The sequence below is a fragment of the Spea bombifrons genome, chromosome 2 (assembly GCF_027358695.1).
Source record: "Spea bombifrons isolate aSpeBom1 chromosome 2, aSpeBom1.2.pri, whole genome shotgun sequence".
Classification (NCBI taxonomy): Eukaryota; Metazoa; Chordata; class Amphibia; order Anura; family Pelobatidae; genus Spea; species Spea bombifrons.
Window position 1 is genome coordinate 60,051,272 of NC_071088.1, and position 27,868 is coordinate 60,079,139.

Sequence of the window (27,868 nt, forward strand, 5' to 3'; positions counted from 1 at the left end):
GTTGAGACAGGAGGATCCAGATCCCCTGCAGCTGCGGGGGATCTGGATCTTAGTCGTCTCATAGTCAGACTTTGAGGTCTGATTATAAGACGACCACGATTATAAGACGAGGGGTATTTTTCAGAGCATTTGCTCTGAAAAAAACCTAGTCTTATAATCGAGCAAATACGGTATTTACTGATGTGATTGAGCCCTTTTGTTCTGTTTAAAACCTGGCTGTTGTCTTGATGGTTCTGTGGATAAAATGCTATATTCTGTTCGATAAAATGTTCATTCTTACTGTATGTATGCATACTTACTGGTGCTGGAAGTGATTTCAGGGACAAAAGGAGGATTGAATAAATGCAAAAGTCAGCTCACCTCCCTATATATTCATCTGCACGGATCCGCACGGACTTGATGCGTGGAATGAACACAAAAAAAAAACCAAAAGGATCGATCCAGCACTTGAAAAAAACTTCCAGCTTTATTTAATTTACTAAATGATTAAAAAGCATAATTCACACCTAAGTGCATAGGAAACCCCAAATCTGACGCGTTTCAAGCGGCACCCCGCTCTTTATCATTGTGGATATCACACAAAAGGAGGATACATTTGGGTGATCTCCGGGAGTGACTACAGCGCTCTTGGCGAACCCGTTACATATATCATACATGTATAATTAATTTGTGGAAAGGCAAAGATGGCACAAGCAGGGTGTTTGAGCATTGGGGACCAAGATGGCACAGGCAGGGTGTTTCATGCTGGGCTGTGTGGGGACAAAGATGGCAAGCCCTATGTGTGCTGGTCAGGTTCTATGTGGGGAATGTGGATGCCAGGGCTGGCTTTGGGGTGTGCAACCTGTGATCTATGCCTGTAATTTAGGGGGTTTTATCTATACCTTTAATGCTGAGTTTTTATGTGATTTCCAAATTGATCTATACCTGCAAAGCTGGGTTTGTGTGTTATTCTGTTGATCCATATCTGCTATGCTATGTTTCCATACATTATTTATGTATACCTGCAAATTCAGGGTTTGTATGTCTTATTCAGTTGATCAATAGCTGCAGTGTTCTTTCCATGTGTTAATCTATACCCCCAGTGTTGAGTTTAAATGTGATTTCCAGTTGATCTGTACCTGCATTGCTGGGTTTGTGTGTTCTGTTGATCTATACCTGCAATGGTATGTTTCCATACATTATGTATATATATATACCTGCAAATACAGGATTTGTATCTGATTCTGGTTCAGTGTGGCAAATATTTTTTTTTGGTGCTGGAGCGAAGGGAGTGATTGCATGCTAGGGAGGGCATGTAGCGGGGCCCAAGGAAATGCTTGCCTAGGGTAAAATGTTTTCAATATAAAATGTATTGGCAGCAGGGCCTAATATTTATATATATTTATCTCATGCGCTTCACAGTGTGTCCCTGAATGGCAGAAATAAAATGTGGTCACCATACTCCGCACCCAAATACACAAATCCCTGTCAGCAAACTGAAGGGGGCATATCCAAGCAGCTTTACAGTGTTTTACGGTTGAACATGGGGAGGCAATGGGGGCTCTTGGAGTATTCACAAAGCAACAACCCTGTCAGATAGACAGCTCCAAATGTATTGGTCAGAGACAGTGAATTTCTTTTGAGCAGCCTCAGAACAAGATTCTTAATTAATTGTGAATTCACATTTTTTTGTCTTATGTGTTCTAGCACCATAGTGTGCATACTATAAATGTGCTTGGTTGTTTTGGGGCTAATTATGGAGTATTTTCCTTGTGTGTATCAATTTTTCATAATTGCTTCAAATTACTTTACTACAGCAGAGAACAGATAGTTTGCTTTCAGAATACATTATATATTATTTTAAATGCTTTTTAAGTTCTCCTTCCACATCCATCAGTTAACCCTATGACCCTACTCTGGAGTCATGGAGTCTTTAATTGTAATTTCTCTGCACCGACCATTCCATTACTGGGCACTGTCTGGGGACAGAGCTGCTTAGAAGAATGAATGTGTAAAATCACAGAGCTGCATCCAGTATACAATAGATATGTAACAGAGTTTCCATTTATAATGGCAATCAGTGTATGTAGTGCCCTGCGGTGGTGTGTTTAGGCAGAGACCAGCAACACCGGAGGGGCACCTACCTACACAAGGTCAAATAAGCATGCCTCGGAACATCCAGGCTCCAGCTACACAGACCCCCTCCCTCCTCTGGTATGTGGATAGATGTGTCCATTTACATCAATGGGTGGGCTCATTGACAGAATTCGGACCTAATAAGTAGCCAGTGCGTGTATGTTATCATGGTGTTAAAGTGTGTAAGGGTTAGCATGAGTGTATGCTTCAGCCATGTTTTTATGGACCTTGCTTTGTGCACTGGGGCACAGTCATACTGGAATAGAAAAGGGTCTTCCCACAAAATTGGAAGCATAGAATTGTCCAAAATGTCTGACGCATTAAGATTTTCCTTAGCCCAAACCATGATTTCAATAAATAAGAGGTGTGTGCCACTACCTTTGTTCATATAGTGGTGCACAAAGCAAGGTCCATAAAAACATAGTTGGATGAGTTTGGTGGGGAAGAACTTGACTGGCCCGCACAGAGCCTTGACCTCAACCCCATCAAACACCTTTGGGATAAACTGAAATGGAGATTGCCTGACCTCACAAATGCTATACTGGATGAATGGGCTAAGATTCCAACAGAAACACTCCAAAAATCTTGTGGAAAGATTTCCCAAAAGAGTGGAAGCTGTTATAGCTGCAAAGGGGAACCAAATACATATTAATGTCTATGTATTTAGAATGTAATCTCATCAAAGTCCCTGTTGGTGTAATGACCAGGTGTCCCAATAATTTTGTCAATATAGTATATATTGTGACTTTTAGGGCTGTAGCAGACTGATACAGCCATACCTTGCAAACATTCTGAGGTAAGGTATTTGGGTTGAAAATACAGACTGTCCCTTCTAAACAAAGTTTAGGATAGCGAGATGGAATAGAACAGTCATAAGAACCTTCAGAGCTGTATTATGTTCACATATGGAGAGAGATGACGAGACAGGATATTAAGAAACTGATTTTTTTTTCTCCGGCATCAAAACTCATTGTTACAGATTAAATGTTACCGTTGTAATACAACAATAATACAATAAACAATATTATTTTTGCATTTTATAGTTATTTTCCTTTTTAAATGTATTTATTTTTAGCACTGTTTCCAGTGCAGTATCGATCGAGATTCCTTTGGGGATGTCTTGGCACAGCTTTTAAGGAAATACCAGTAAGGAGCTCAAACAGGTTAATGTATATGATAGCTGAGAGGCCCCTGTTACATTTATGTGGTTGTGCATGTAAAATATTTTATGTGCTGGATATTTTTGAAAAATTTAAACAGCAATATTTGATGAAATCCCTACAGAAAACTGCATCTTTTCTTTACATGTATAATACATGATAAAGTATACCAGAACACAACATTAAATTATTTAGAATATACAAGAAATGATTTAATTTCCTTTAACAGATGAATATAATGACAAAATCCCATTGAAAAGGGGGATACATTCAACATACAAGGGTATTCACAGTACACATTTTCACCGCATGGTTTTATTTCTTGATCGTGTTCATGGTGTTTCAAGTTGCAGTTTCCACTGAAAAGCGGAAGCTATGTTGCTGCATTTCCTCTGCTAATTAAAACACCATAACCCCCTCCATAGCTCAAACAAGCAAAATTAGGCCATGGGAAAACCAAACACATTATAGCAAACCACACAGCAAAGTTCTGGATAAAAGGCTGCTTGTGATGTAACCTGAAATTGAATTTAAGGGGCTACAGGAAGCATCTGTTTTATGTTTTTATTATTTGTATAGGCTTTCAATAGGGTATCTTTAGTGACAATAATACTCATCTGAATGCTTTTTGGAAGTACATATGCCAACATGTTTCTAAGGTAATACAACTATTAGAGTTCTTTCAACCTGGGCAATGTAGAAGCACATTGCTACAAGCATTGAAATAGTGGAATGGTTACATAATTATTTATGTATTTAAAACACTAAGGATGGATAACAACTAAGATTGTCACCTTTTCCTCAAAAAAAAAAAATAATAAAAATAACGGCCATAGTTGTTAGTCGCTGAGGGCAGGGCTACAAAAGGGCAGGGTCACAAAGAGTGGGGCCATAAAAGGCCACAGATGTGGGTCGGTGAGGGCAGAGCTAACTGTGGAGAAATAATATCAGTAACAGGCCCTGCCTCGGTCACATATCACAGCTTCAATGCACAGGCTGTCTGCAGTCAACATTTTGGATTGTTAGGATTGGATTCTGCCCACATAACAGCCTGTCTGTGTCACCACTGCCCACAGAACAGCCTGCATGTGTCACCTCTGCCCACATAACAGTCTGCCTGTGTCACCTCTGCCCCTCCTAAATAGCCTGCCTGTCCAATTTCTGCCCCTAAACACTCACTCACTTATTCACTCGCCCATTCAGCCTCCTGCACCGCCTTACCGCATCTGGCGGCCGGCAGAGCAGCACTGGGGCCTCGCAGATGTCTCTCTTTTACTGCTCAGGGGAAGCAGGAACCTGGGCGACAGAGTTCTCTTGGGCACTGTTGAAGCTCCACAGTGGTAAGCTGCTCAGCCGGCCCACAGGGCACACCCTGATGAGGGGCACCTGGGCCGGACCGCCCCCCCCCCGTAGGCTACTGGCTACAATGAAACAATGTCAGCTAATTAAAATAATGTTTAGATAACTCTTTAGTTGTAATATGATTTCAAATTAAAAGTAACTCTAGTGATATTTGGTTTAATTACCCCATGGAAGATGAAATCTGTCAAAAGGTTGCTACCACGTGGGGATACATTTCTCTTCCTCACCCTTACAACTTCTACCAAAGGGGTGCAGCTTAGGGTGACTATATGTCCCGGATTGACCGGGACAGTCTCGCAATGAGACTTTAAGTCCCAGATCCTGGGCAGCCTCAATTTGGGACAGTGCATGTCCCAGAATGATAATTCTGTGACTATGTGTATATGTGTTTGCTTGTTTGTGTCACTGTGTGTAATGTCTGGTAATAGAGGGGTGTGTGCACATGTGAATCAGTGTGTATGTGAGAGATATGTGTTTGTGATCTAATCCGCTTTATAGTATGTCCCTGAATGGTAGGCATAACACTGATAACCTAATGGTGAATACTACTCATGCAGACATGATGGAAGTCAAGATGGATGCTACTATGGTTACACGTAAGGTTGGTTTCTAATGCCTATAAACTGCTTAATCTATTTTTGTTAAGATTAAAGTGTATAGTTGTAAAAGTGTATACAGATCAGTTTTAAGTTAGAGAAAAATCTGTTCTTTAAATGACTAAATATATGAAAAGTAAATAACAAAAATAATGAATATATAAAGTTCTATGTACCAGTTCAGCTAGTTGAATATCAAAACATCAAAGAATTAAAAACAGAATAGGTGCATCCAAAAAAGTATCTAAGGCTCAGTACATAAGAGGGGAAGAAATAACAGAAGTTGATTTAAGTAGAGGCACATAAAAAAAGATGCAAAGGCCTGCGTGTGTATGTGACTCAAAAGATACCAAAGAGAGGTCAAGGCATTCTTTTAGAGAAATCAAACTAGGGGGAAACCTAAATCAGTCATGAAATAGGCCAACAGGACAAGATGAAATACCAAAGAATTAAACACAGAATAGGTGCACTTAAAAAAGCACCATCAAGGAGGGATGACGCGTTTTTGACCCACAAACTACCAAAAAAGTGGTCAAGGTCATTGGGGAGCACCCCAGGATGCTGTCCAAAGGACCAAGAACCAATGGTAAGACGTAGGTCCTGAAAGGCAAAATCATAGGTAGTTTTATTTCCTTTTTCCTTCAAAAATGAAAAGTGAGCCATTGACATATAACAAGTATAGGGTGAATGACTAAACGCATTATTTTACAAATTTCAGCAAACAACCAAGACAATGGCATTCATTTTGTAAAATGACCTATTTATGCATTAGATTGGAAAGTATTAATGCTTTACAGAGAAATGCCACAAAGGTACTAGAAAGAAAATGTGAGCGGGCCCTAAAAGCTCTGTTGGGTTTCACATTGAAATAATCGGCAGGGCTTGGGGAGATTGGGAGATTAATATTGTTATATGAAAGAAACACGTATGTCACAAAACATGAAATGACTGTTTTGTTAGCCACTTTATTAATTATTTGAATATTCCTCTCCAGCAAGCTGTTTTATCCCTTGATGAAAATGTATCCTTTCTGGCAGCCTAGGGGGGCATTTTGGGCAATTCAGGACAGGCAGTAATTGGTTATGCAGGTGTCAGGTTTTTTGAAGTACTGTATTTATGATTTAAACCAAATCTCCTTGATACTTTGTTCGAAAAACAAGACACAGAAGCTATTACTTGCTTGTAGATGACAGGTCTACATTTAAAGGGGAACTCCAACAATTTCTTTTTAAATAATGCATACTTAATATTGTAATTGAAACCCTTCATAATTACGTACCTAAATGTTTCACGTGCGTACTCACCTAGCCATGATCCTCTTGTGATCGTTAAGCTTGTCCTCACTACCTGGGAGCTTCCTTGAGAATTGAACACTGCACTGATTATGTCACATGCAGAGTAACGTGCAACATATTTGTGTAAATCCGGAAAATGAAATTGGTGTCCGACATCCTGTGTACAAGAAGCGTATTGCCAAAAAAGCCACAAAATGTGGCTTTACCTTCGGCAGTACAAAGCTTCGCATATGGTACGTCTAACGTCAACGCAGGATCGTACTGTCCTGTTAGGTCTGGCTGGGAAAGGAAACACTGAAGAGCTGTGAAGACTTGATTTACTGCTGGCTATGCATTGGCTCTGCACATGAAGAGAATTAGGAACTAAGGACACCCATGCAAAACTTTGTTAGTTTTCCAGAGCACTGCTTCACCTCATCGTACTTATAAGGCACACGTTCTTAGGTACCCTGCTGACTAACCCCCCCACAAATACGCATGGCAGAGGTTCCCCATTAATGTTCAGCAATTTATGGTTGCTTAATTCACTGTTCTCTAAACAAATGGCAGTATCGCAGGCAAAGCATAATAAAAATGTGTACTATGAATGGGTTTCTTAAGGTTGAGCTCTGATGGTCTCTTCATTGACAACATACAGTCTATGCAAACATGTACATAGTATTGTAGATTAACACGACAATAATCCTTTGTTCTGGCTCATATGACACATCACATTGCAATAATTCAATGATTTATATGATTTCTTTAAATTAGTAAAAAATAAATCTGAGCATACACAGATCGATGATTTTTTTTTAGAAGGTAGGCAGGTATCAGTGTATGACCTTTACTAAGGCCCAGCATGAAAACCTGTGCTTTTGTCCCCCACATAAAATTAGAACACATTAAAACATCTCCCACATACAAAGTGAATCATGCCCGAAGCCTCTGTAGAAAGTTTTTCACACAGTTAAACCCATCCCCCGTCCTAAGGTTGATATCTATCTGCACTACATATTGAACCAGAAAGACTTTCAGGTCCATTTAATTTAACTCTTTAGGTTAAGCATTAACAATTTTTGTTCTCAAGGATTTATTGGCCAAACAGTGAGTTGTTGGTAAGTTAAAGCAACATAAAAATGACTATATATCGAAGATTAACCATGCATGCCCCCCTCATAATGCATAATAAATAAGGCAAGGTGAGATATTTTGTGTAACTGCAACGCCTTTGTTTAAATCAACTCAGTTACGAACATCTTTGTTGCTGACCAGCGACTTGTTCCCTTTAACCTTATTACAATACTCTTACATTTTACATTTCAGTATATGTCTCATGCACATCAATGACTTTTCCAAGCCTTGTTACAGACACTGGTGTACATTTTGCCTACACCTGTCCAACCGTTACCCATTATCAACTTTCTACACCCACAGCTATCACAGTATACTATACCTTAGCGCTCTTCCTGGAGAGATTTTCTCTAGCAGTGAAGAAGTAATCTTCAATGTCTTCCTCCAGGCTGCAGTACCCACTGCTCATACTTCCGCTCACTGTCATTGGCACCCGTAACGTTGGAACCTGCACAGTTTCAATGGGTTGACCAATCTGTAGATATTCAGCAAGGCATTCCCAACTAGAAGACCTGTCTGGGGGTCCTTTGTCTTTCTTTAGGGTTTAATATCCAAGGGATCAAGCACCAAGGTCTCTATTCACTTTGGTTTAAATGAGCACAGTCCTCCTTTTACTAGTGTGGCTGCCTACCTAGTCTCTTTCACACCTCCTCTCGCACAGCATCTGTGGTCTGTCTATAGCAGTGAGATGCAGTATTGCTCTCACCCTTCTTCTCTTTTAGCTCCCCCTCCTTCCTCCTTTCCTGCCTGATGCATTTTGTATTTCAGTTAAACCACTTCCCCTGGCTTGATTTTCTTTATGCAGCGATTTGCTGGGTGCTGCAATAGGAAACTAGCTGGAAGATCCTAAGGTGGAAGTCTTGAGAAAGGTCACTGTCCCCCAGAAAAAATATGTATGCAAATATGGTTTCTATAGCACTGAAAAAAGGGTGTTGTGTGTTTGATTATGCAGTGTTTATGTTCACTTGGTTTACAAAGATAAGGGTAAAAATTCCCTTTTGCATATTTAAAAACAGGGATTTTTATATGTATGAAAACAATGTTTCCAACCTTGCGTCAGGGTCTCACATGGTCACCATGGTATCTTTCATTCTTCGTCAGCATCTGGTTTAGTAGCAGAAAAGTATTTGCATGGGGGAAGAAGAGTTTTACCTGTATTATTAATATTACCTGCATGTTGACTGCCCAGGGCCCATACACTGCACTTACACACAACTGCCCATAAAACACACAGATACACATACACTGCCCTTACACACGACTGCCTTTACACACACATATACACACACACCAGCTTACAAACATACAAATACCTGCACTGCCCTTACACACACACACTGTCCATACACACACCAGCTTAAACACTCACACATACACTGCCCTCACACACACCTGCCCATTAACACGTATATACACATACACTGCCCTTACATAAGCCTGTCCATACAAACGTGTATATACTTACACTGCCCTCACACTCCCCTGCCTTTACACACACACACACATATATACACACACACCAGCTTACGAACACACAAATACCTACACTGCCCAAACACACACACTGCCCATACACACACATGCTGCCCATTTTTTGAGAAAATGATTAGGTTTCTTGTTACCGTACTTTTTACGATTGTGTGGTACAGTTATGGGAGATACTGGGGTTATGTTTTTTAATATCACATGATTAGATACATGATTATTTGGATATAATATATACACACACATTTCTCTTAGTTAAAGAGTAAGATTGTTATACTCTAGAATTATCAGCTAACTATAACAAAACTACAAACACTGGCCTGGCCTCAAAGGAATAAAGTTTATAATCATCAGTTTTTAGTGATATCCAACGGAAGAAGCAAGGTCCTTGACCACTGGTCTTCATCCCACACCAGAAATGCCCTTAGCATTTGAAGTGAGATGATTTGGTGGCTGAAAAAGGAGATACTTTTAAGAAATTAAGGTTGCTGAATTGAAAGAACTTAACATAGGGAGAAATAAGAGCAGCAAATGGACATGAAGACTGACTTTCCCAAAAGTGTAATAATTAACATTGCTTTTTAATACCCATGACAGCATCCTCAGTTTTTAAAGTGTTTCTATACTATAATAACTGAACCAATACATTTTAAAACAATTTATCTCTATACACAAACACATCAAAGACCTCCTTCTTATTTCAGAACTCGACTTTCTGTACCTTACTTAACTTCCTCTTGCAAAAAAAAAAAAAAAAAACCAGCAGAAGTACTGTTTTACAACACCCGGACACAGCTAGTGATAAAAAAAATAAATAAATAATGTTTTGTTAAGACGTCAGCAGCAAAGCTTGTTTTGTATCAGGCTAATTTTACATGGCCCTATTTTGGTGGCTTAACAAATGCAGTTTTATATTTAAGAACGATAGCATACTGCCTAGCAGTTCCAATTTTTGGACACTGCCCCGACAACACTGGGGGTCTTTTGAAACGGTAACTAGGGGGTCAGGTGAGCCGGCCTGGGGTAGGAGTAACCTAGATCAGATGTGGAGTTGTGCGCTAGTGGATATTATGGGAGGGATCCGTATTTACCTATAAAACTTAAGGACCACTGTGTTGGTGTCTGATTGTGGCCGGTCATATTTGGTGTAACATTACTAAAGCTATTGGGGAAGACAGATGTTATTTCAGTTTTAGTTTAACTACACTTATGAAGTACGATTTAAATGTCTACTTAAATAGTCTTAAATGTTTATGTACTTATAGAGTTGTAAAGTATAACGCTATTCTTTCAAAACAGTGAACATGTAGTAGTCTTTTGTAAAACACTCTAGTGTTTAAAATCCTCTTTTGGCATTGTGTGCTTTTGGTTCATTCTCTTTTTTCACTGATAGGATCAGAACTGCCGCCTAGGACATAAGCCCATTTGTCACCACTGTCCCAGTAAAGTCAGAACAATTGGCAACTGTGTAAAACGGATCATTATACTGCACTTTACAGTTATACAGCATAAGCTCCAAAATAAAATAAATTGCTGGTCTACAAAACAAAAGTTATACGTTTTAGTGGACTAGATATTGACCCTTTTCGCACAAGATGCCAGTTGTCCTCTCACAACATTTTTGAATAATACAATAAATGAAGCAAATAAAGATTTCATAATCCACTAAGCCAAGCTCTCTATATTGTGTTCTTCTAAAAAACACTATATTGAACATGTGTATTGTAGTTTACAATAATTTTATCTGTAGGTTGAAGTGCCAGGTCTTATTTTTTTTTTGGTACTCAATTGAATATTAATACAAAAGGCTTGGTGCATCCTCCCAGACTTTATTAAATGTGTCGCCTTTCAGATAAGGGACCACAAAGCTTACTCTTCCTTAGAGCCTCTCATTTGCATTTTGGGTGTGATGTTCTAGAAGGGCTTCTGTAGCCCTGATTGCACAACGAAAGTGACCGTGATGGATGACAGCAAAGCAGGGACTGAGCGTTTTTGGTATTAGTGTCATTAATTATGCACTCAAATTGTGTCACTTTCAAGATAAAAGCAGCTGCTTTCATTTACTGTTTAACAGACCCTGAAAGTATGTATATTACCCCCTTTCCCCCCCCCCTTCTATTCATTAGCATTTTGCTCTAGGATTCTTTGAACATGTCATATATGTCCATTGTTGTGTTTTTTTCTGTTATATATTTTGAACAGTGCTTGTTTGATAACATTTTTAATATATTTAATTATATTTAATATATTCACAGTATAAATATTAATAAAACAGGGATCTTAGTACAGGCTTTTATCAATGTTACCATTATTGTCCAACAATTATATTGGCAGTTCTAATATGTTTTTTTGTGGTGAAATTACAATAGTGCACATTAAAATAATCAGTTAAATTTACAATAGGATAAACATATGACAATATGTAATGTTACAGGAGGAGAAGAGGTCCCTCTGCTCTTGTGAGTTTACAATCTATTACACATGTACAACCTATAACCACCTGGGGCACCATATATAATCTGTGCCAGGATGGAGAAGACAGTGGAAGGATTTAGTAATTTAGTGGAGTTGTCATTTTATGGACAAATTAGTCCAAAAAAAAATCAGCAATGTATTTGTGTATACCTTGATCTGGAGACTGCCTGATTTCAGCCAACTGGTTTCCAATGGAAGCATGGAAACCATGATGTACTATGTAGATTATTGGGTTGACTTATTTTCAAACCAAAACCATAAAGCTAAGGCAGGCTTGGGGAGGGCAGAAACCTCCTGAGGAGCAAAATGGCAAACTGGCATTATAGTGCAAGGACTGGGGAGGGAGGTCAAATCCAGAGAAATATGCAATGCAAACAAACAGGATCCACAGTGTTGTGCCAGGAATTATAGCTCCAGCAAGCTGGGACAACATTGGTCATAAAGGTGGATGAGCAGCAGGTGTGTCAGGAACCCAAGATAAGCATCATAGGAGACCTTGGGGGAGACATGAATACTAGTGAGCACAGAGATCACACAAGCAAGTGACTGGTATACCCTGCCCCAGGGTTACTGGTTTGTATCCGGAGGTCACTGATGTTTATGTCAGCAGACATAAATAATACTTAATGAAATATACAACCCAATACATATGTCAAAGTACGCCATTGCAAGTTAAATGGTAGAGTTCTAAAGAGCGACTAAGCTTCTTTTATAGAGGCCTGTGTTAATTTTAAATAGATCTGTTAGAATTTAAGCACTACTTCTACTACTACTACTACTACTACAGTGTTTTCTACCCCTGCATCATAAGTGTACGTCTCAGTTGAGGTCATCTGACGGATCCAGCGTGTAAGCAGTCTGATATGCTGCTGTGGAAATGAGGAAATGAGTTTGCTCTAAAATTGATAAAGAAAATATTGTGTAATTTTAAATACATGTAAGTTAAAAGAGGAACTGTTTCTTATAAGAGGTTTGGGTTTATATTATTTAGTACAGTGTGGAAACATCTACATTATATATATCTATACACTCACTGACCACTTTACTAGGTACACCTGTTCAATTGCTTGTTAACACAAATAGCTAATCAGCCAATCACATGGCAGCAACTCAATGCATTTAGGTATGTAGACAACTTTCTGAAGTTCAAACTGAGCATCAGAATGGGGAGTGAAAAGGGATTTAAGTGACTTTGTACATGGCATGGTTGCTGGTGCCAGACAGGCTGGTATTTCAGAAACTCCAGTGAGTGGCAGTTCTGTGGACAAAAATCTATGTCAGAGGTCAGAGGAGAATGGGCAGACTGGTTTGAGATGACAGAAAGGCAACAGTAACTCAAATAACCATAAGACTGGAAGAACGTTGCCTGGTCTGAAGAGCCTCGATTCCAGCTGCGACATTCAGATGGCATAAACATGGCATAAACAACATGAAAGCACGGATCCATCCTGGTGGTGGTGTAATGGTGTGGGGGACATTTTCTTGGCACACTTTGGGCCCCTTACAACCAATTGAGGATTGTTTAAATGTGACAGCCTACATGAGTATGGTTGCTGACCATGTCCATCCCTTTATGACCACAGTGTACCCATCTTCTGATGGCTACTTCCAGCAGGATGATGCACCATGTTACAAAGCTCATATGATCTCAAGCTGGTTTCTTGAACATGAGAATGAGTTCACTGTACTCCAATGGCCTCCACGGTCACCAGATCTCATTCCAATAGAGCACCTTTGGGAGGTAGTGGAAGATTTGCAACTTTGCAACTCTTTTTCTGATAGTAGAATACGTTTTATTTACAGAATAGAATATCTAGAAATATCCACTGCTGTTCCTCTACAGGTTATTGTAATATTTAGGGCTGTAGAACACTGTGATGCACACCTACCCAACATACATTTAGAGATAATAGAAAAGAAGGACATCAGGAGAGGAAAGATGCATGGGGCATGGGGAATTTGGGGCCAAAAGTGGGACTGTATGTAGTAAAGAATAACACTTGGGAAGTATGAAACATATCGTTTCTTATGAGCTTAGAACATAATATATCCCTGCATATTCCAGTTTTTATATAATTTTCATATTTTAAAAAGTCTTTTCAAAAATCTCTGTTTTCTGTGAATTAAGTCTTATGAGGCCCACAGGGATTCTCAAACCAAAGAGTCTAAAAATTATTACACAACACATATAACTTTATAATCAGGCTTGGACTGGGACAAAAAATAGGCCCGGGCATTTAAGCCTGAGCAGCCCATTTTTTATTATTTATTTATTTATTGTTAAAGCCCACCCTTCATGTACCATCTTTGCATTTACTCACTCATTCACACAAATCATTAACACATTCATTAATGCAGTCTCACAGATCATTCAAGCAATTCATCCACACATGAATTCATTCATTCTCATACGCATTCACACTACCCCCTCTCCCCATCTTATCTGCCCCTTCTCACTATGTTCCCCCTTTTCACTATGTACCCCCTTCCCCACTTCTCAATATGTACCCCCTCTCACTATCTATCCCCTCTCCACATTTCTCACTATCTAACCCCCCTCTGCCCCTTCTCACTGCACCCCCTCCCTCACTCTACTTACCTTGTTGCCGGAGCAAGCAGCAACTGCGACCGGGCCCGTGGCAGGGCCGGATTGACTTAGGGGCTGATGGAGCTGCAGCTCCAGGCCCCTACCTTAAAATAGGCCCAGTCAGGACCGGACTGACTGGGCCTATGCGGCCCCCACGGCCGCATTAACGCAGGGCCCCTTAAGCCCGCAAGCAAAAGCGACCGGGTCCGCCACTCTAAGGGGCCGAGAAGCCCCCACCAGGGCCAGCCTTAGGGGTCTGCGGCCGCACAGGGCTTAAATTAAAACATCGTTTTTTTAAAAAAAACTTTATTTAACATCCTCCATGTTAAATAAAGTCAACAAAAACTTTATTTAACATGGACGATGTTAAATAAAGGGAAAAAAAACAACAACAAAAAACCCCCCCGATGTTTTAATTTAAACCCTGTGCGGCCGCACACCCGTAAGGCCGGCCCTGGTGGGGAGATCCGGTCCTGACTGGGCCTATTTTAAGGTAGGGGCCTGGAGCTGCAGCTCCATCAGCCCCTAAGTCAATCCAGCCCTGCCGCGACCCGGCCCACCGGGCAAATGCCCGGTGTGTCCGATGGCCAGTCCGGGCCTGTTTATAATATATAATAAAATACAGTCACAGTGCACAGTGCTTTAACACATTGTTTTCCTTTATCCCCAACTAAAGCACTTTTGATTACAGACCTCTGAAAGTTGCAGTGCCTTTGTTTCTGATTATGACAGATGAGGGGTGACACTAAAGCGGTCGGAAATTAGCCAAGCAACACCACATTAATCATAATTTTGTCCTCACTAATAATCCTCGCCCATTATCTCCTCATCCTGTAAGCATTGAAATTATAAAGTAAATAAATATTGTAGAACAAACACTGACATTCAATTACCTAATCTGTAAAAAGGTGACAAAAGTGAGCACACATGCGCCGACTCGTGTAAGTTTATGAGAGCTGCCAATGGTCCCAAATTTGTAAGGCTAGTCCTGACAAACAGCCACTGTGTATCTTAAAAATGGGTGCAAAATGTATGTTTAGATTATATTCTTTACTGACGTTACTTATATTACTGCATAAAAATGTTTGGATGGCTCAATGTATCGGTATATACACATTAGTTTTTGAATATGTGTAATTAAATTAGGAATACTGCATGTGTTTTCAAAATTAAAGACTACTATACCTCCAGTGGTTCAGTGGCAAATTGTGGCCAATTAACTGAATTCTCCTGTCCTGAATTCTCCTTCCTTATGCTTACTCTACATGTCAATAACAGTCAGCTAATACAATAATAATGTGTGTTTCTTATACATATTTTTTTCCTCTCCACTGTCGGTGAGTTGTAAGAAGCTGTCCTGAAAGACGCCTGATTAGTTCAAACTCCAGATAAGTGCATTACTGTGTTTTTGTGGCATACCATATATTTGTAAATTATTCATTTGGACATTTTGTATCAGCATGTAGTATTTGTTGTTCTTTTTATGTATTTTTGGTTACATCTGTTGCGACTGAGTGTTCAAGCAATATTTATTTACAGTTTATTGTGATTATAATTTCGGTTATTTAAAAAAACCACATTATTTATTATTATTATTATTATTATTATTATTATTATTTTCTTAATCACAATAATCATTTCATTAACACTTTATACAATTAGTTTGTCAAATACTTTGTGTTCCTCTTATTATTTGCATGCTTTTCTCAGTTGTGAATAGGAATATTGTCACGTCTTGCATGAGCAGCAGTAATTATTTATAAGACTTAGTAGTAGCGCCTACCACCTTTTCTTCTATTAATTTGTATTTAAGGTTCTTCCCATTGGGTCTCAAACCTACCCCAACTAAAAGCAAGTCTTTTAGAGTGAGAAGAGTGATAGCAGACAACAGTGATGTTCTGAAGCGGTAAGATTTATATAATTTTTTTTTACAGAAATAAAATCTGTTCTGTTAGTAAGAGCATCTGGAGCCCATGCCTTTTTGAGGCTCTTTCACGCGTCCCTGTCTTTTGGTACTGGCAAGGTAATACTTGGTTTAGTGCTGAAGCCAGCTGCCAATGGAAACACTTGAATGGTCTGAGTGATGTTTGAGTGTGTCAGTGGGTAAAAAATAAGTTAAAAAAGTAGTTCTCATTGCCCAGATCTTAGATTCCAAAAGAAAACCCAATACAATCCATTTAACATGGTTTGAAAAAGTCATCCTAAAATTACAACTTAGCTTATTTATCTCACACTGTTAATTATCTTAAATTTGGTTAATGAATATATCCTCACTCCATTATCACTTTTGCTTGTTAATTCCCAACACCAATTAACAGCACAACCGTAATTATAAATATTAGTCTACAATGTTTAAGTATGTGCATTTGGAAAGACTCATCGTGCTCAGTTCTAACACATACAACTAGACCTAGAAAAATTCTAGTAGATTTATAATATTACCATAATGGTATTCAAGTAGGGTTTAGAAAGAAAAAATTACCTGTTAATAAGTTAAATGAAGTGGCATAACTACAACACTGAGAGCAGGGTTCAACTGAACTGCAAGGACTAGGCTGTCTGCCTCTGCACTACACTTCTTGGTGTTATACCAGAAATGTGTCTGGTACCCAATTTTGCAGCTCCCACTTTTGAGGACAGAGATGGCGCTTAAAGGGACAGCGGTATTAGGGACTGCAGTCCTGACTTCATTTTCCACTGTCTGGGACAGTGACATAGGGAACAATGGTATTTTTTCATATCCTGGCACATTCAGTGGGGCAGAGATCTCTGGCATATAAGGCACACTTTTAATGTGTTCCAAAGACAACTGGTGGTTCATATCTGTGAGGCACCCAGAGCCACCCGTCTCTAAAAATGGAGGCTGGGTTAGGAAGGTGTGAATACCTGCAGATGAGTTTGTGGCTGCCCCATAGTGGGAGGGAAAACATAGCCCTAAGCAGGAAGTTGGTAGAGCCAAGTGCTCTGTGAGTACTTTAAGACTCCTTCAGTCCTGACTGCTACATGGAAGATCAAGTCGTCTTTTTGGCAGTGCTTGATCAGTAATTCCCTTCTGGTTTATGTGACTGCTGATTTCAATCGGAAGGTCAGCAAAGGAAAGGATATCCCCTGGGATCTCCCCTGGGATCTCCTCTTGCTCCTCCTACTGGCTGATTGCACGTATTGAAATCTCCAATGCTTGGTATGTCACATATTCAAAGTAACAATGCTCCTGGATATAGTATCTGATGCCGTTACAATGTATTTACACAAGACATGAATGAGATCTGTCCAGGGGAGGGCTGGCAGCCTAAGGCCTGGGGGGAAAGTCTAGTCAACTGGCCCATTGCACCATCAAAGCGGCTGCGAGCGACATTGAAAGCGGCCGTCGTGCGGCAGTCACTCCACCAGCGCCTAATGAAATTAAAGTGGCCGGCGTGCACGCACCGCATGCCTCAGCTCTTCATCACACCCCTTTTAAGACGAGGGAAGAGGAGCTGAGGCATGGCCATTGGGTCTGACAGCCGCATGATGCAGGGGCGTACCTAGAGTATTTGGCACCTGTGGCAGATCCTGTATGTGGCACCCCCCCCCACACACACACACACACTTTAAAACTGCATAGTTTCTATGGTTAGGCAAACATTGACAGGGGTACAGCATAATTGTTATCATTATATACTTAGGGATTATGCGGTACCACCGTCAATGTGTGCCTATACATTGAGCCAGACACTGACAACCCCTATCACTATATACTAAGCCAAAAATTGATGTGGTGTAGGCTTACCACTTCAGTGACTGGCATAGTATATAGTAGGGATGCACCGAAATGAAAATTCTGGACTGAAACTAAAAATTCAGCATTCACTTGGCCAAAATTGAAAAAAAAACCAAAAAAAACCTTATATATATATATAACAACAATCACAATCCTATCATGTCCAGGTTCTAGCATGTGCTGGCTGACTTAGCATGATAGGAGTGTGATTGCTGTTTTCAATTATATATATATATATATATATATATATATATATATATATATATATATATATATATATATATATATATATATTAATACTGTCATTGAATTATTCTGTCCAATAAAAGTGTTAACACACCGAAGTTGGACCAAAAAATAATTTATAACAGCAATCACACTCCTATCATGCCTAGGCAGCCACTACATGCTGGAATCTGGGCATGAAAGGAATGTGATTACGGACTCCCTATGCCAAGCTATCCCCCAACACTTACACATCCATGCTATCTGAAACCCTCATTCACAAACATTCAGCATAACACCCATCACTCTCACACACTTACATTCAGCATAACACCCATCACTCTCACACACTTACATTCAGCATAACACACATCACTCTCATACACTTACATTCAGCATAACACCCATTACTCTCACACACTTACATTCAGCATAACACCCATCACTTTCACACACTTACATTCAGCGTAACACCCATCACTCTCACACACGTACATTTAGCATAACACCCATCACTCTCACACACTTACATTTAGCATAACACCCATCACTCTCACACACTTACATTTAGCATAACACCCATCACTCTCACACACTTACATTCAGCATAACACCCATCACTCTCACACACTTACATTCAGCATAACACCCATCACTCTCACACACTTACATTCAGCATAACACCCATCACTCTCACACACTTACTAATCCACTCTCTCCTACCTTTTCTTGTTTCACTCTCACTTTTCCTCTTCCTCCTCTTCTTCTTCTACTTCTTCTTCCTGTCCTGTGCACTGAGCGCGGAAGACGGTGGGCGTGGCTTCAGTGTTGTGCGCCGGGATCAAGTCCCGGCGCACAGCCACAGTTGCCGCGCGCACCGTTTCCGGAGGCGTGCCGGCATGGTGGCAGCCCTCAGATGAGCGGCAGCCGGGGCGGACCGCCCCCCTCCCTCCCCCGCCAGGTACGCGTGACGGCCGCATTCAATCCTGCTCGCGGCCGCTTAGTTTTTAACTTCGCGGCCGCAGCCGCATTGAATGCCTGTCTGCCGGTCGTCCGTCCGGCCCACCGGCCCGGATTTAGGGCGGCCTGGGGGGCAATTGCCCCCCGGCCCAGCCCGCCCCTGGATCTGTCCTTCTGTGCTAAGCAGCTTTGTTGGAACACACTATGAGGCGCTAAGGCTTGCACCCCAGTCGACCCCCCCCTGGAATATTGTTATACATAAAATGATTTATTGTGTGTTTTATGCTGCTTGCTAGGCCTAGCCCTGGGCTAATTTTTTTTGTTCTGTTAAGTTTAAGTTCAGTCACATTAACACGTAGCACAACATCCGACACCAGTGACAGCAAAAATATTAACAAGAGACATTGATCACATGTTCATAATTTCTTTAGTGTTGCATCAGGTTAATTAAGCAATATATACAAGCAAGATCCATTCATGGCTCTCATCCAACGGAATGAGAATGTGTGGGAGGGCATATGAGTGAATGTGGGCCCATGTATTTTGGACGAAAATTCAGAACTTTTTTGCTTCATTTTTGTCTGATTCATGAGGCCTTGTTTTCATGGCCTTGTACGAATTGCCTAAATTACAAAAATTCTATAAATTTGACATTTGTACATATCCAAATGCACAAGTCCAACAAATATACTTTTTTTGTTTGCATATGAGAAGATTCAGTTGAATTTTCTCCATGTTTCTGGCACTGTTCCTTCTCCCCTCCCCAGCTGGCAGAAGATGCTTTCAGTTGAATGCATCACCTTCCTACCAGTACACATTTGTAGTATCGTCATTCAAGCTGTTTTGGGGCATGGAACTGCCTCTTTAAAAGAAAAATAAATATTCAACATCATAAGATATAGTCCATTAAAAAAAATTGCCCAACATGCCTAACATGAACCTAGTTAACACTATACCATATAATTTATTCCGTAGGGTCTGTTTACACAATAGAAGTTGCAGTTAATACTCTGATTCATGTATACACTGAATGCTCCAAACCCCTTGTAATAATCTAGACTGAGTTCTTTACACAATGCTGCTGCCCACGTACAACCTCCTACACATGAGAAATCTCATTTGTGTGTATTAATACAGCAACAACCATGGTAACTGTTAGAATACATTAAAATGTACCTTTCCTGAACAGAACTTCAACCCAGAATCAAATCCATCTGCGGCGTGTGTTTTATGATTGGTGTGTATGTTTTATCATTCAGTGTTCCAAATGGAAGTATGTTAAGAAGTATAATGCAGGTAGGCAGGATAGGATTGGGTAGACTTGAGCCTCCTCCCTTGCAGTGCATGGTACTTGTGGCATTCTTATTGTTGCCCAGACTCGGGAACTGAGTGTTATGGGCTAGGGTCAGAATGATTTTCCCTTAAACCCCTAATATTTAAATCTATTATCTACTTTTACCAAGAAGCAAAGTGCAACAGTGGATATAAAAAGTCTACACACCCCTGTTAAAATGCCAGGTTTTTGTGATGTTAAAGAATGAGACAAAGATAAATCATGTCAGATTTCCACCTGTAATGTGACCTATAAGGTGAACAATTCAATTGCAAAACAAACTGAAATATTTGAGGGGGGAAAAACTCACAATAACCTGGTTGCAAAAGTGTGCACACCCTTAAACTAATACTTTGTTGAAGCACCTATTGATTTTATTACAGCAATCAGTCTTTTGGGTAGTAATCTATTAGCATGGCACATCTTGATGTGGCAATATTTGCCCACTCTTTGCAAAAGCGCTCTGTCAGATTGCAAGGACATCTCCTGTGCACAGCCCTCTTCAGATCACCCCACAGATGTTCACTTGGATTCAGGTCTGGGCTCTGGCTGAGCCATTCCAAAACGTTGATCTTCTTCTGGTGAAGCCATGCTTTTGTGGATTTGGATGTGTGCTTTGGGTCGTTGTCATCCTGAAAACTTCCAAAGCTCTCTGCGGACCATGGCTTTTGCTCTGAGATGCAACTAAGCAAATGTCAGGTAAATCCTACTAGAACAGCTGAACTTTATTTGTGATTCATCAAAGTCACTTTAAATGATGGCAGGTGTGTAATGCACCCTGTCATCATTTATTAAAAAAATAAAAATAAAGCCAAAATGGAGAAGCCATGTGTGAAAAACTATGTGCATTCTCACTGCTTCCATATGAATTAGATGCTACGTAGCAGACAGTTGCTGCTGATCAAATGCCTTTGGTTAACCCCTTAATGACAAGACCTTGCGGTGTTGCTGTTTAGCTCTAATTTTCTTCTTTCGCATTTAGCCAACACACATTATATATTGGGGGTTTTTTGTTCAGGAAATGTCGGGCTTTCTTTAGATACTATTATTTAGATACTACATATTTTTATCATATCTAATTTACTATAAAAAAAAATCTACTAAATAGATTCTAATAGATTCTATGTTCCCTGAATTTAGAAATACCAAATGTTTTTATGGTTTTCTTTACAAGTTATAGGGCTGTAAGTACAATTAGTATATTGCTATATCAAAAAACATATTTTTTAAAAAAATCTGGTCATCCTGGGCTCATGTCCTGTTTGGGACATATTTGAAGTCTGCCAAATAAATTTACCCCACCAAACCATATATTTTTGGAAACTAGACACCCCAGAGTATTTTTTAAATGGTGGTACTTTAACTATTTTCATACCCTAACTCTACCACAGGCTTTGTCAAAGTTTGTGGTAGTATTTTTTGTGGTATTTACAGCTCCTGGTTTCTGTCACTTCCAAACAACACCCTATTTGTTCAACAACATCTCCCGAGTGCAGTAATACCACCCATGCATAAGTTTGTCTGGTTGTTTAGGGTCTAAAAGGCCATATTTGGAACATGTGTATTTAAGTTTTTCAACTTGGAATTTTGATATCTGGTCATTCTACATCCATGTTTGGGTCATCTTTGAATCAATTTACCCCTATCAAACCATATATTTTGGCAACTAGACACCCCAAGGTATTTCAAATGCTGATATTTTAACTACACTACATACACTAACTCTACCCCCCAGGGAAAAGAAAAAATGTTGGTGCGCTAAGCAAGTCTCAGGCTCAAATAATACAAATGTATAATACGAGGCGTACCAAACAGTGTGAGCATGCTGCAAATACAGCCTAGGGGGACTAAAAGGCCACATTTGGGAGGTATGCATTTTTCTAATTGGAATTTTGACATGTTGAAAATTATGCCCCATGTGGAGAATTATTTTTACATGCTACCTAATTTTTATTTTTTTCTGATTTTTTTTATTTATTTTTCTAATCACATTGATTAGTAAGCTGGACTCCATTGACTTGTATAGTGGAATGCAGTACCTGAGCTCAAGAGTTCTCAGAAGGGTCTGGACAGACTGGACAGACTGGACAGAATTGTTGGCAGGAATATTTATTTCACAAATTTTTAACTATATATCAATGGAAAATATAGAAATCTGGACAAATTAATTAATTATTAATTTAAATAAATAACATTTACTGAACAGCTATGGTACAGCGTAATTCCCACCACTATACACTGAGCCGGACATTGACGGTAGTGCAGCATAACCCTTATTCCTATATACTAAGCCAGACATTGACGTGATAGGCCTCTGCCCCTAAAACAACCAGCCTGTGCCACCGCTGCCCCTTAAGCAGCCTGCCTGTGCCAAGTCTGCCCCTCTAGCAGCCTGCCTGTGCCACTTCTGCCCCCTAATCAACCTGCCTGTGCCACTTCTGCCCCTAAAAAAGAAAAAATGGTTCAGCACTCAACTCCCTGGAAGCTGGGTGCTAGAAGGAAAAAAGGGACAGCGCAAACCCTCTTGAAGTATACAAACACAGAAAACAGCTTCCAATCCTTAAGTTACTTTATTCAGAGAAAGCAAAACAAAAAAAGCAACGTTTCGGCCAAACAGGGCCTTTGTCAAGCTAGTGCAAAAAAACTCAACCCCTTACATCTCAGACTCTACAGGCCTCAGAAAGCATTTTAAATGTTCGTTACAGTACAATTAGAAAAAGACTGAACAAGCACAGCTTAGATTTGCAAAGTTGCATCTATACAAACCAGAAGACTTCTGAAACAACGTCTTATGGACAGGCAAAGTGGAGATGTTTGGCCATAATGCACAGCACCATGTTTGGCGAAAAGCGACTGCTAAAGCTTGGCCGAAACAAAATCTACAACATCGAATCTACAACAGAATTGCTGAAAAAGAAAAGAATCAAGGTGTTGCAATGGCTCAGTGAAAGTCGAGACCTCAACCCAACTGAAAGACTAATTATGTCATCAAGGAGATTTTCCATAAGCCTTATGATGGAAGCTATGAAAGTTGACTGTTCAATGGGCAATATTCATAGAGAGCAAGTTGGCACAATCCTATGTTAATTATGATGACATATTAGTACTTTAAATTCATTAGAAACATAGCCAATTTTTTTCTATTTCTGAAGATTAGACTAATTTATCTTATTTTTCTATTTAAATCCCTTGGTCTTGTATGCACCTCGTACTTTCTCTATCATTCTTGTTTTTGAGGTAACTGATCTTTATGGTTTTGGTTGTATATTGAGATTGAGAAAACATCAGTAATGATAAAGACTTTCACAAGGATCAACATGACCAATAAGCACACAGAGAATTTAGGAAGACGGCAATTTCTAAAGGAACATATCCGAGATACCTGCTGATTGTGAAGATTTATAGTTTTCACACAAGATGGAGTCTCTTTTATAGATCCAGTCCCATCGCTTTGCTCCAACTGGATGAGGCTTTGACATTCCAAGAGATGCGAGAATGTGTAATCTGTGCACAAGAGAATGACAGTTCATTAGATACATATCCTTTGCAGATTAGCTTCTTATTTCCCTAGGGACACTATGGCTGAATCTGTGTTACTCTAACAATGATTTTCATCTTGAACTAACACACAGTGCATGCAGGAGATGCAGTGGTACTGGAGAAGTTCAGATACTTCTGTTAGGGTGCAGAAGGCCTTAGGGCCAGCAGTGGAATGATGTGATGTGCTGTGCTAATACCTGCCATACTCATGATAGGAAGGGAAACACTCAGGGATGTGGCTTCAGTAGGGAGTATGTCATTTAGCTGCACATATAAAGATCTGGTATACAAAATGCACTCCAGTTTTGAGATTGTATCCAAACACATGCACAACTCATTGGTTAATACAGTTGTCCATTAGTGTACAAGTGTGTTTTCTGCTGTATTTTCTAGCGTTTCCAAATAGGACAACAAATCAGCCCATTCTTGCTAAACACTTGCGAAAGTCTGTTTCTGCCTGCTCTAGGTAATTGACAAACCACGATATGATTAGCTGAAAACACAATTAGATTTACCTATATCTTGGGGCCTTAAAAGATGGGTGAGTTTTGGCTTGTCATGGCCTCTCAAGAAAAATGCCTCTACATTATTCCTAAATTCCATAATGCATATTTTTGTGTACCACAGGCTCCTTTCACACTGGCAACCCATTCACAACCCTTTGTCCCTCATGTTTTTCCTATTACATTGTTTACTATTATTAATCATTACTTTTATTAAGCTAAACATTACTAAAGCACCCAATGGTCTCCAGAACATCCAACTACAACAGGCCAAGAATCACTGATAGCATACCTACTATCCTTTTTTTCTTCACGTTCCTGGTGAAAAGCTGGTTCTCCAGGTCTCTTTTCTATTTCTCTAGGGCAGAGGGGTGGCATGAAGCAATGCCCTCTCCCAACCCATTGAATGCTATTTGTTGTTAACTCTGTCCTGCCTTTTCATAAAGTCACCCCTAAAAGGTGAGCTGGAGAGTTTCAGTTACCCTGCCCTGGGAATGATGATGTTTTCCATTACTGGTTGAGGATTGTTATGTTTTATCATGTTCACCTCATATAAACATGGCAGTTGCATAATAATATTTAAATAATAAATATCATGTACATTGTGTATGGTGTTATGACTACATCCACATAATGATCTGTTGTTCCAAGCTTGCTGTATGTACAATTTTGATTTTCAGTGACTTCTTGAGGCAGTGATGCAGAATGTCAGCCAGCAGAATGCCAGCTTGCTCTTGGGATTATTCTGACCAAATTGGGATAGTTGGCAGCAATGGAGTATGTTGCATGGGGTTGTGACATTACCATTGCTGCATGACAACATATAGTTACAATATTCATGTAGATAGGGGTTAGCTGACACTGATCTTGTCTGTACATCTGTTGGCTGTTTTATAAAGCGTGATAATGAGCTTGAGAGGGTGAGGCTGGTTCCCCTTCTTTCCTGATAAAGATAACTTGTTTGTGACAGTTAATTGCTGGTGTGCGGGGAACACATTGCCTTGTCCAATCAACCCTCATAAATGTTTTCCATCTATATAACTGGCATGTTTCCATGGTGACAGTGGGCATGAAAGCTTTTTGCACAAGTGCCCACATTTCTTCTCTGCAGTGATTGCAGGGTGTTACAAAGTTACTATGACAACCATATGCATGGCAAAATTCAGATTTCAGAAGACTGAAATATCCCAATACAACTTGACACACCACTGAAAGCAGAAAGTGTTTATCTATTAACATAGCAACATGCAAGATAAAATCCCTATTAAAATAGGGATTTACATAGAGCATTGTGTTGGGTAGAGTTGGGGATCCCGAAGTTATATATCATTATGATGTAGGGGTTAGAAGAAGGTAAAGCATTATAATGAATTGAGGGCCATATCAGAGGGGAAGGGGTTACAGGGCCATAGTATTAATCAATAGAATACTATATGTCCCATGGTTTTCTGTCTATGCAAGTAAGCCTTGCAAAGCCTGTGACCTTTCTTCTGGTGTTACACAAGCCATTGATTATCCCAACTACTTGAAGGACCTTTAGAAAATACACTACAATGTCAATGGGTGTTAACCCTTTGAACATTTTCATGTTTTCAATACTATTATAACTTAAAACCAAAACAGTTTTAAAATATAGTGCTGTTTTCTGTATGGAGAATGATCTTCATTAGCATTGCCATAAAGAATGAGCTCAGGTTGGTGCTTGACTTTGAAATTTAAACCAGAATATCAGATGACTACTAACAAAGTCGGTTTTTAGATCTGCAGATAAACAAGCTTTATTAAGCCAAATCTCAACTGTCTCCAGTGCTCCACTACATTACTGTCTATATAACACCGTCTTTAAAATGTAAAGAAAAATATTTATTATTTCATGAGAATAAAAAAAACTTGTCTCAATTAAAACACTAGAAGAACAATGTCTTATGCTAGGTTTGGAAGACGAAACCATTAACTAGTAACGGTTGTTATTTGAAAGAAGTTTGGGGTTACATGTCATCTCAGTGACATTCACATGGGGCAACCACAAGTCCATTCTGATGAGAAACAATCCAATTAGGTCACCATTTACACAAATTAGGCTATGCTCCTTATATTCTAAACCATTGATTGCTGGAGGATGATGGGAAATGTAGTTTAACGTTGCCTGCTCTGAGTAAGAATGAAAAAACTAAGACAGTTTATACTTTAGTGCAAAGACTGAGGAAGACTGACATTTCCCAAATCTTTTCTGGTACGCACTCTGCCTTGGGTAATTCTGCCAACACAGGTGTCCCAATTTGGACACCTGAAATGTTGGGGCGTATGCGTTAAGAAATATAGACAGTAATTGTAAAAAGGAAACAGTTTTTCAGGTTGTTGGGATATTGAGAAGCTTTGACTGTAAGCTCTTTGGTATATATAACATACACAAAGTTTGATCATACAACATACATCAAAACTTTATTACCACATACCTTTCCTCATCATCAGCGCCCGTTTGGGAGTTTGGAGAAGCTGTAGACCTTCAGACCATGATTTAGATTTTGGAAAGTGCCTAAAAATATTCCGGATTTTTTTCGTCACCACCCCAAAGCACGCAGTTGTTGCCTCTGTCCTCTTGTGCGACATTGTTAACTTTAATCCTACACATTGAATTTAAATTCTGTTGAAATTCACCATAGAGAACGTAATATGTGGGAATTTTAGTCTTCTTAATCCCTAGGAGGGGAATTGTGGGAAAAATTCACAGTCCATGTACAAAGCAAGAAAAAACAGCAGCACAGAATTGCGAAGGAAGATGCAAGGTGATAATTACTGTGGAGCTCATCAAATGATTTAGCCTTCCAAAAATGAAAATAATACTTACAAACATAAAATTCAATTAATGGGACTGAGCTTTAGAAATCAAGACTAAGGAGTTTTGCTTCCTCTCTGTCGCCACTGTTAATGGATAAATAGAATGGAATACAGCTTAAAGCAGCTTCTGGGCTTCACTGGCTTACAGACAGATTTCTCAGCCAAGATTCATAACCGGCTGTCTTCTCTGTACCAGCTCTCTGAAAAAAAAACCTTTCTATTTCTGGGCTCTTTGTAAGATAAGATAAAAAAGCTGAAGTGGTTCAGACTGTAACCTAAAACCTTGCAGCATTATACCGGGACCAGTGCACACACACACACACACACTGTCTTCCTTTTCCGCACTGTCAAAATCTCTTCTGCTCTTTAGACATTGAAATCCTTGCCTCCTTGGCAGCAAGGAGCCAGTCATGCATTGATCTATAGTGTAGAGTTATTCAGCAGTTTATAAACCAAAGATCACACAGGCAGTCATATTTGTCAGACCCCCACCCCCTAGAGAACACCATTAGAAATCAATA

General features: G+C 39.7%; 1 protein-coding gene across 3 annotated transcripts in view; it reads right to left on the reverse strand.

Moving 5' to 3' along the window:
- RASSF5 (Ras association domain family member 5) overlaps positions 1–27,868 on the reverse strand; it is a 47,915-nt gene extending 20,047 nt beyond the window's left edge. The window contains exons 1-3 of one of the 3 annotated variants that reach the window (XM_053454423.1): positions 27,358–27,868; positions 26,966–27,133; positions 23,849–23,970 (exon numbers count right to left, since the gene is read on the reverse strand). In XM_053454423.1, coding sequence (XP_053310398.1) covers positions 23,849–23,970; positions 26,966–27,119 — 276 coding nt within the window. In that variant the 5' untranslated portion in view covers positions 27,120–27,133; positions 27,358–27,868. Of the gene's footprint in view, positions 1–7,963; positions 8,336–23,848; positions 23,971–26,965 lie in introns of those variants that run through there. The other 2 variants (XM_053454425.1, XM_053454424.1) reach the window with 2 other exon arrangements.